This window comes from Triticum aestivum, chromosome 2D (genome assembly GCF_018294505.1).
Source record: "Triticum aestivum cultivar Chinese Spring chromosome 2D, IWGSC CS RefSeq v2.1, whole genome shotgun sequence".
NCBI lineage: Eukaryota > Viridiplantae > Streptophyta > Magnoliopsida > Poales > Poaceae > Triticum > Triticum aestivum.
Window position 1 is genome coordinate 86,806,514 of NC_057799.1, and position 10,326 is coordinate 86,816,839.

Here is a 10,326-nt window from a genome sequence, read left to right on the forward strand (position 1 = left end):
AGGGGCGGCACAACCAGCCGCCAACATTGCAGGAGCAAATAGATCGGTAGAAGCCCGATTCAGACTCCCGAGCCCACAATCAAGCTGCTGCAACCGTTGCAAGGCCGCCATAGTTTTGTGGCGCAAACAACAACACTGGGAGCGACAACACAAACAACTCCGTGCTGCCTGCCGCGGTGAAATCCCTGGTGCACCGGCGCACTTCCCATGAAGCGGAGAACATATCCCACTGTCACCGTCTTCGTGCCCGCTGAAGGCTACCGATGACGGCAAGAGGGAGGAGGAGCTGGCCGGGAAGGTATGGTCCCCGCCCATGTCGCCATGGTCGAGATTTCTACCCACATTTGAATTTTCATGAAGAAATGACATCCATTGTGTGTATGAAAAAAAAAGACAAAATAGTGTTCTAAAAAGCTTCAATTTTGAAAGCATTTTACCCAGAGCTGTGAACAGCTAGCCCGCTGCCTGCCAACCACCGGTGCGGCGCATGCACGCCACGCTGGCGGCAACGTGCGTGATGGAGCCCCTCGATCGTCCTCCACGCGCAAAACACAAGCTGGCCGGAGCACGGATGGACGGACGGAGTACCACCCAACACGAAACGTACCTGCACACCTACACCCGCTCCTTCCTCCCGGATTCCCTTCTGATTTTCCCTCTGTAAAAAAACGTGGGTCGCGCACCGACATCGTCGGTCGAGGCAATCATCGCCCCTGTCCGATGTCCTTTCTCTGCACACCTGGAGTTGAAAGGCGTACTATATAATCTGATGCGCATGTGGTCATGTGCCGTTGCGTGATCCGAGTACAGAGTGCCGCTGTCGGTCGCCGCCGTCGTCTCCATTGCCATTGCCAAAGGAGGCTCTAGCTCGCGTGTGCCTCCTACCCTACCGGCCTCTAGTCCTGCTCCTGCCCCGGCAAGCTGCCAGGTTACTCGGCTAATCCTCGCTCGCCTCCTCCTCCCTCTCACCGGGCACGGTCCCGGCGTCCTAGCTAGCCACCCTTCCCGTGTGCGCCGGCGTACAGTCCTTGTCGCCGCGCTCACCCGCCGCGCGCGCGTTCTGGTGGTGCGAAGCGCGATGGCGTCGTCGTGGGCGCTTCTGGCAGCGGTGCTGCTGGCGACCCACGGCGTGGCGGCGGTGTCTGGCGCCCGGGCGGCGGCGGACGCTACACGGCTGCCGTCGTCGGGGCCGGGGTTCCGGGAGGCGCCCGCGTTCCGGAACGGCGACGGGTGCCCGCCGCGGGGGGCGGGGGAGCGCGTGCACATCGCCATGACGCTGGACGCCAACTACCTGCGCGGCACCGTCGCGGCCGTCTTCTCCATCCTGCAGCACACGGCGTGCCCGGAGGACGTGTCCTTCCACTTCCTGGCGGCGCGGCGGCGGGACGCCGACGCCGTGCGCGCCACGTTCCCGTACCTGGACCCCAGCGTGTACCTCTTCGACCCGGCCCGCGTCAGCGGCCGCATCTCCCGCTCCGTGCGCCACGCGCTGGACCAGCCGCTCAACTACGCGCGCATCTACCTCGCCGACACGCTGCCCCGCGCCGTGCGCCGCGTCATCTACCTCGACTCCGACGTGGTGGTCGTGGACGACGTGCGCAAGCTCTGGTCCGTGGACCTCGACGCCGGCGGCGGCCACGTGGTGGCGGCGCCCGAGTACTGCCACACCAACTTCACCAAGTACTTCACCGACGCCTTCTGGTCGGACCCGCGGCTCAGCGCCACGTTCCGGCAGGGCCCGCATCGGCGCCGGCGGCCGTGCTACTTCAACACGGGCGTGATGGTGATCGACGTGGCGCGGTGGCGCGCGGGGGGATACTCGCGGCGGGTGGAGGAGTGGATGGCGATCCAGAAGGAGGAGAAGCGGATCTACAGCCTGGGGTCGCTGCCGCCGTTCCTGCTGGTGCTCGCCGGGGAGATCATGCCGGTGGACCACCGGTGGAACCAGCACGGGCTCGGCGGGGACAACGCGGAGGGGAGGTGCCGGAGCCTCCACCCGGGCCCCATCAGCCTGCTGCACTGGAGCGGGAAGGGGAAGCCGTGGCTGCGGCTCGACACCCGGAAGCCGTGCACCGTCGACTACCTCTGGGAGCCCTACGACCTCTACAAGGCCGCCGCGGCCACCGCGATCGAGGAGTGAGCCGCCGCCGCCGCCGCGGTCGAGGAATGAGCCGCCATGACCAGTCGATCGGTTCGACTGAGAGCTGGCACTGGTCGAGCTGAGAGGCAGGCAGATCGAAGAGGAAACACGACGTATCATACGGGCGCGAGGATCGGAGAGCAAGTTTGTCATTCGGGAGAGCTCGAAGAATTTTGCGAGGGAAGCAGAGGGGATCGAATTCCCATTTTTTTTCTTGGGGGTGGTCATCGTGCAATTGACATTTCTGCCCTTGGATTGTATATATATATACAGGACACGTCACACGTGGGTGGGTCGGGCCGCAGGTTTTGTACTCCAGCAAATGTGTACATGTATACGTGCGAATGTACTAGGTACAGTGTCGACGCGATAATTCATACGTTTCTTTCTCGAAAATGTGAGGTTTGTTCTCCTCTGATTTAAAGCAGAAACCGGGTGGACTACAAATAGAGCATCTCCAAGAGGCGCCCAAAAACTGGGCCGCGTACTAAATTTTAGGTTTTTTGACGTCGGATAGCTCCAACAAAAGCTGTAAAACAGTGCGCGCGTAAAAAAAATTTAGACGCGCGCTGAAAAATGCTATCAAAACCAGTAAATTTGAGGCGCCGGATTGCGCGCGCTTCACAATTTACACTGCGTGTTCTATTAGCCGCACGTTTTGGGCATCTGCTAAGAGCATCTCCAACAGCCGCCCAACGCGTGGCGTGCTAAAAATCAGTTTGCAGCACGCCGATCGCCTACTTTAACGCAGCGGGAGCGCTGGCTCCAGCGGCCGCAATAAATTTAGCGCGCGCGTAGCTCCAGGAGGCGCGCTAAAATGCAGCGCGCGCGAGCAGCCGGCGCATGCCATATGTTGCATTTTGGACACAAAATGAATTTCAAGCATCAAAACAAAGACATGACATAATTTAAATCATAGAAACAAGTTCATGATGACATAAAAGTTCATGCCCACAAGTTCAAATTCATGCCCACAAGTTCAAAATCTGAACCAAGTTCATGACACAAAAGTTCACACCAATGAAAGGCACATCAACAATCAAGCCTCGTCCTCGTTTTCATCCTTATCTTCCTCCGACTCATCCTCCTCCTCCGAAGACGACTCTTCCTCCTCCTCTTCATTGTCGCGCTCCGCATCATCATGTGAAGCTCGGAAGGTGTTGGCAAGATCTTCAACAGCATCTTCATGCGAAGGTGTGTGAGGCACACCGGAAGACATTCCGCCCATGCCGCCCGGAGGTGCTCCCATGCCTCCCATGAGAGACGCAAAACTCATGCCTCCCATGCCGCCCGGAGGTGCTCCGAAACCACCCATGCCTCCCATAGTCTCTGATAACCCACAAGTATAGGGGATCGTTTGTAGCCTTCTTCGATAAATAAGAGTGTCGAACCCAACGAGGAGCTAAAGGCAGAACAAATATTCCCTCAAGTTCTATCGATCACCGATACAACTCAACGCACACTTGACGTTTGCTTTACCTAAAACAAGTATGAAACTATTTTGCGAGAATAAAACTACGAGTACTTTGCGAGAATAAAACTACGGATAAATTGTAAGGTAATAAAAGTGGATAGTTTTTGTCAACAAGAAAGTCATTTGTCCCTAAGAAATCGATAACAAGTACCGATAATCATTCTTGCAATTTTATATGAGGGAGAGGCATGAGCTAACATACTTTCTCTACTTGGATCATATGCACTTATGATTGGACCCCTAGCAAGCATCCGCAACTACTAAAGATAATTAAGGTCGTGAAACCCAACCATAGCATTAAGTATCAAGTCCTCTTTACTCCCATACACAATAACCCACTTATCCACGTTTAGGCTGTTGTCACCCCCGCAACACCGACAATAAGCAAACCATGAACATATTGCAACACCCTACAGCGGGGGCCCCTCCGTTTGCGTGACACGGAGGGCACCGTAGGACAACACCATAAATAAAATATACAATCATACCAACCAAGATCACGATTAACCCACAGGACAAAACGGATCTACTCAAACATCATAGGATAACCAAATATCATTAGGAAATAATATATGGAGTTGAGCATCATGTTTAAGTAGAGATTACAGCGGGGAGAAGAGGTGTTACACCGCTGCATAGAGGGGGAGAAAGTTGGTGTTGATGGTAGCAAGATTGTTGATGTAGATCGCCGTCACGATCCTTGCTCCGGCGGCGTTCCAGCGCCACCGGGAGAGAGGGGGAGAGAGCCCCCTCCTTATTCTTCCTTGGCCTCCTCCTAGATGGGAGGAGAGTTCTCCCTCTGGTCCATGGCCTCCATGGCGGCGGAGGGGCGGGAGCCCCTCCGAGATTGGATCTCCCTCTCTGTTCTCTTCTGTTTCATGTTCCCCAGATCTGGCCGAAAACCATTTCTTATATTCCGGGAGATCCGTAACTCCGATTGTGCTGAGATTTTAACACGATTTTTTCCGGATAGAAGCTTCCTTGCGCCCGAAATAGAGCTTCAACCGACATACGAGGTGAGCACAACCCACCACCGCAAGCCAGGCTCCTTTGGCGCGCCCTGGTGTCTTGTGGGCTGTGTGGGCCTCTGTTTGCGGTGACTCCAACTCCTAAAAATCACATATATTCCAAAATAATCATCCGTAAAATTTTATTGCATTTGGACTTCGTTTGATATGGATTTTCTGTGATACAAAAAAACATGCAAAAAACAGGAACTGGCACTGGGCACTAGATCAATAGTTTAGTCCAATAAATCATATAAAAAGGTGCCAAAATATGTGAAAGTTGTATAATATTGGCATGAAACAATCAAATATTATAGATACGACGGAGACGTATCAGCATCCCCAAGCTTAATTCCTGCTCGTCCTCGGGCAGGTAGATGATAAAAAAGATAATTTTTGATGTGGAATGCTACCTAGCATAAACTTGATCATATATCTAATCATGGCATGAATATTAAGACATAAGTGATTCAAAGCAATAGTCTATAATTTGGCATAAAGACATCAATACTCAGGCATCCCAACAAACAATCATGTCTTTTAAAATATCAACGCTAAAGAAAGCTATCCCTACAAAATCATATAGTTTTGTCATGCTCTGTCTTCTTAACACGGAGTATTTATCATGCACAACCCCGATGACAAGCCGAGCAGTTGTTTTATACTTTTTAATGCGCTTTGGCTTTTTCAACCCTCACGCAATACATGAGCGCAAGCCATGGATATAGCACTATGGGTGGAATAGAGTATGATGATACGGGTAAATATAAAGAAGACAAAGAGTAAGAAGTCTCACATCGACGTGGCTAACCAACGGGCTATGGAGATGCCCATCAATCGATATCAACGTGAGGAATAGGGATTGCCATGTAATGAATGCACTAAGAGCTATAAGTGTATGAAAGCTCAATGTGAAAACTAAGTGGGTGTGCATCTAATCCTATAATGAAAAATTCCCACTAGATTATGAAAGTGACAACATAGAAGACTCTCCATATGAAAAACATGGTGCTACTTTGAAACACAAGTGTGGTAAAGGATACTAACAATGCCCCTTCTCTCTTTGTTTATTATTATTTTTTCTTTTTCTTTTTGTGACGCCCCGATTTAATCGTACACTAATCATACACGCAAACGTGTACGATCAAGATAAGGGATTCACGGAAAGATATCACAACACAACTTTAAAAATTAAATAAGTCATACAAGCATCATAATACAAGCCAGGGACCTCGAGGGCTCGAATACAAGTGCTCGATCATAGACGAGTCAGCGGAAGCTGTTGACGCTCAAAAGTGGCACAGTCATAAAATTAGCATAGGCTGCATCAAGACTAATTCAAACTTATGATTGGAGGTCACCTCTGAATGGCTCTCTTTAAGAAGATCTAGATGGATATGAAGATGGTTTAAAACGGAGCTCGGAAACAATAGTTGTGACAAGTTCAGAGATGCTCATGTTGACACCAGATTAAAGAATGACGCGAAACTCAATTAAGATGGCCTCTAATGGAAAACGTTTCAACACGAAAGTTATGCGTCTCATCGAAACGGTTGATTTTGATATAAAAACCGTCTTAATCCGGGGTCATATGCAACATGTGGAGGCAAAACAAGGTCAGAAACAAAAGCTGCAGAGTCATTTCGGACCGACCAGTTGATTTGATCGGTGAGACCGAGTTGGTCCGAAAATTTACCAGAGAGTTGGCAATGTTCACTCGGTAGGACCGAAGCAAACCAATCGGTGAGACCGAGTTGATCCAAGAAATTACAGAAGGATACAGAGAGTTGGCAACGTTCACTCGGTGGGACCGAAACGAACCAATCGGTGGGACCGAGTTTATCCGAGAAATTACCAAAGATTCCTGTCCGAGTTAGGTTAGGGTTTTTGATGTTTTGGATGGAATTTTTAGTCCTTTTTTTGTACGGGAAGTCCAGCCACCTCATAAATAGATGAGGGGTGACGGCCGATTGAACAACACACAACCGCAAAAAACACATCTACTACTTTTTCATCTACGTTTTGTCCCTCCCCCGTTTTTGCTTCCTCGTTCTTCGTGTTGGAGAGCTGCGAATCCCGAGGCTCTAGAGGCGGTTGGACCGACCTAGGGCAGCCCATAGCCGTCGCACTCCCCGACGGGGTCCCACCCGGGAGTGTGGGGTTTCGGGTCCTCAAAAGCTCTCGCCGGTCGACTTGCGAATCGCGCTTCCGGTGAGACTCCTTCGACATGAGCTGCGGTGCATCACCCCCGGCGTCGAGGGTACACGTGACGTGTTCGTGTGCGAACCCTCTTTTTGGCGACTCCGCTGGGGACTAAAGATCAATCGTCATCATCATCCATCATTTCTGGCAACGACAAGATTCCCAAGCCTCGGAAATCAACGCCGATAACATAATCAAGCCCAATTTTGAGGAGTTATCGGAGGAACATCGCCAAGCTTATGAGGAGTACAAGAAGGCGCATGAAGAGAAGGAGATGCAGGAGTTCCGTGCTAAGTTCAAGAAGGATCGCCAAGGCAATATCACTCCGGTTGGAGAAATCAAGTTTCCTCCTCTTCATGATGAACAGGTTAAACCCTCTGTAAGTAATACCTTCTCTCCCGAGGTATGGGCTGAAATTGATAGTCGCATTACTGATAGAAATAATCTTTTATACCAATTTTTCTTGGAAAATAGTAATGCTAAAAATAGTATGCCTCAATCATCTTGTGGTAATGTTGGTGTGCCTGTTACCGCAGAAATCCCTAGTCCAACTTTACCTATTTCATCGGCGCCTCCCGTGCCGATGAATTTTGATCCTAACCCCACAAATCAAATTGTTGATGCACCCATTAATCCTATCATAAGTATGCCAAGTTTGGTGGTGACGCCGAACCAAACCCTACCTACAAGAGCAAACACTGTTAGATCACTGCTGAATTACAATTCGGCATACATGCCACAATTCACACCTGCAACTACCAACCCTACCCTACTCCTCCTATGCTACTGCCACAAGCTCCATCGTCCACTGTGGATGATGGTCTAGCTAATCTTAGAGAGGAGATGGCTAAGATGCTCCGAGAGAATTTTGGAGTTGAGTTACCAAGGAACCGTATTTACCAAAAGCCATATCCAGAATACTTTGATGCAATTCAATGCCCTCCGGGATATAAAATTCCAGATTTTGTTAAGTTTAATGGAGAGGGCACAAAAACCACCTGGGAGCATGTTAGTCAGTACTTGGCACAATTAGGTGAGGCAAGTTCACGAGATGAGTGGAGAGTACATTATTTTCCTTTATCTTTAACCGGTACTGCTTTCTCGTGGTTCTGTGCGTTACCACCCAGTTCTATTACTACATGGTTTCACTTGGAACAAAAGTTTCATGATCATTTTTATAGTGGTGATAATGAGCTTAAGTTGTCACATCTTACATCGGTTAGACAAAAGCATGATGAATCGGTCTCCAATTACGTCAAGAGATTTAGAGAGACAAGAACCGGTGCTATAGTTTGGTGATAACCGACAGGGATTTGGCTGATCTTGTGCTTAGTGGTTTGAGAACTCACATTAGAGAAAGGCTAGAAGGACATGAGTTTTTAAATATCAACCAAGTCTTGCAAAGGGCTTTGGCTCAAGAAACCCGAAGCAAAGATCTTAAAGAGGTGCATAGATATAAAACTGATCGTCCTAAGATGAATATGGTCGAGTATGATAGTGACCACTTGGACGATGAGGGTGATATTTATGCTGCTGAATTTGTTTGGCCATCTAAGGCCAAACCATTTACTTGCAATGATTTAAAGCCGATTCATAAGAATCGTGATGAAGAGATGAAATTTAGTTTTAACATTGCTAACTGTGATAGAATATTTGATGCTTTATTGCAAGCGAAGATTATTAGAATATCTCATACTTTACCGCCGTTTGAAGAGCTGAAACAGCATGCTTATTGCAAGTATCATAATTCTTTTTCTCATGCTACTAATGATTGTAATGTTTTTCAACGACAGATACAATCGGCCATTAATGACGGACGATTGAATTTTTCTGAGATGCAAGTTGATAAGCAGCCTTTCCCAATGAACACCATGGATTTGGAGGGGAATAAGATGTTAATTCGGCCCAGCATAGCCGAATCAGCTAATAAGGATAATATTGTCATTGGTGAGCCCAGGAAAAATAAGGAGAGCGGCAAGGTCTTGGGGAGACAAGTTGTGCTTGACAAGCAACCCGATGGCAAGGAGATAATCAAGATCACCATCATGAATCCTACACTCGGGGGGCAACCACAAGTGCAAGAGAACACTCATGTAAAATTTGTTAAGCCCAATAGTCCAGAGGTTGGCAAGTGGAAGACGAATGAAGCTAAAGTGCAGCGCAAGAAAATCAAGCCAACTTTTGATATGTTGTTGTCCAAGTATGCCAATCAAGCGGCCGATTCTAGCTCTAACCGGTCAAATTTGAAGCGCTCAAGGTCACCTCCTCGGGAAGAATTTCAGCATCATGCAAGGCCATATGGGTCATGGGCACCGGTACCATGGATGGCGCCACCCCCCTATGCGCCATACTACATGGGAGACTTCAATGGAGGATGGGGGCAACCCCCAATAGCCCCTTATGCTTTTCATCCGGGTTGGGCAGAACCAAGGAGGCTCGTTCATGAGAGGCTTTCTTATCCCACACGAGGCCGTTTGAACAATGGTGTCAATCGGCCAATGCAAGATAATCAAAAAAGGGTCAGCAGGCAAGTGTGGCGTGCCAAATCACCAAGTGTTGAAATTTTAGAGCCTACCAAGCAAAAGGAGAAGAGTAATAGTGGTGAAACTATTATAATAGGCACTAAAGAATTAATAATCAAAGAGCCAATTATTGTTGATAATTCGGCTGATTCTAATAAAGATGTGGCTGCGGTCCAGCAAGGCCCCATGGCTAATGATCATGAAGCTAGCACAAGCAAGGCCAAGTCGAGGGATCCAAAATATACTCAGCCTAAGTGGTGTCCTTCCGGTCTGACCAAGGCGCAAAAAAAGGAGATTGCAGCGCATGAGGAGTCATGAGAAGGAGGAACAAGAAGTAGAAAAGCTAAGGGATAACTTATTCAATGAAAGCCACCCATGGTAACCCCAAAAAAAGTGTGGAGGCCAAAGCAAAAGGAAAACATAACAGCTTCTGCATTGATCATAGCAACACCTACACCACCAACGGAGGACGATGCGGCTACTATTACATTGTCCACTTTGCCTACTACTTCTTCTTCCCTTGGAGATATTTCGGAGTCAGTGGAGATGCTTGCGGAAGGAGATGAAATGCTTGATTATGAGTCTACACCGGTTCATGAAGGGATGGATATTAATATGGTGTATTACTTACCCGCTGAATTTCGTGCTATAGATGAAGAAGGGGAAGTAGCTCAGCTAGATTTTGGTCCTAAAAATGCTATATTCGAGAAGCCAAAAGAACCGGTGACGCAATTGAAGCCATTGTTCCTTAAAGGTCATATTAATGGATCGCTGGTTGCTAGAATGCTTGTCGATGGTGGTGTTGTGGTGAATCTTATGCCATATTCGGTCTTCAAAAAATTGGGGCTGCGTGATGAAGAGTTAATAAAGACCAACATGGTGCTTAATGGATTTGAAGGCAAAGAGAAAACTAAAGCCAAAGGAGTAATGTATGTGGAGCTTACGGTGGGAAGCAAAACTTTGGCTACCGCATTCTTTGTC

At 48.7% G+C, this 10,326-nt stretch overlaps 1 protein-coding gene across 1 annotated transcript; it reads left to right on the forward strand.

The window, feature by feature from the left end:
* The first annotated feature begins 613 nt into the window (after window positions 1–613).
* LOC123051823 (probable galacturonosyltransferase-like 4) lies at window positions 614–2,513 on the forward strand. The gene has a single exon (XM_044474801.1). The coding sequence runs from the start codon at window positions 1,079–1,081 to the stop codon at window positions 2,138–2,140; it is 1,062 nt and encodes a 353-aa protein (XP_044330736.1). The 5' UTR covers window positions 614–1,078; the 3' UTR covers window positions 2,141–2,513.
* The last annotated feature ends 7,813 nt before the right edge of the window (window positions 2,514–10,326 follow it).

Bases quoted from the DNA above. Each gene is read 5' to 3' on its own strand.
- LOC123051823 (XM_044474801.1), top strand. From the start codon at position 1,079: ATGGCGTCGTCGTGGGCGCTTCTGGCAGCGGTGCTGCTGGCGACCCAC.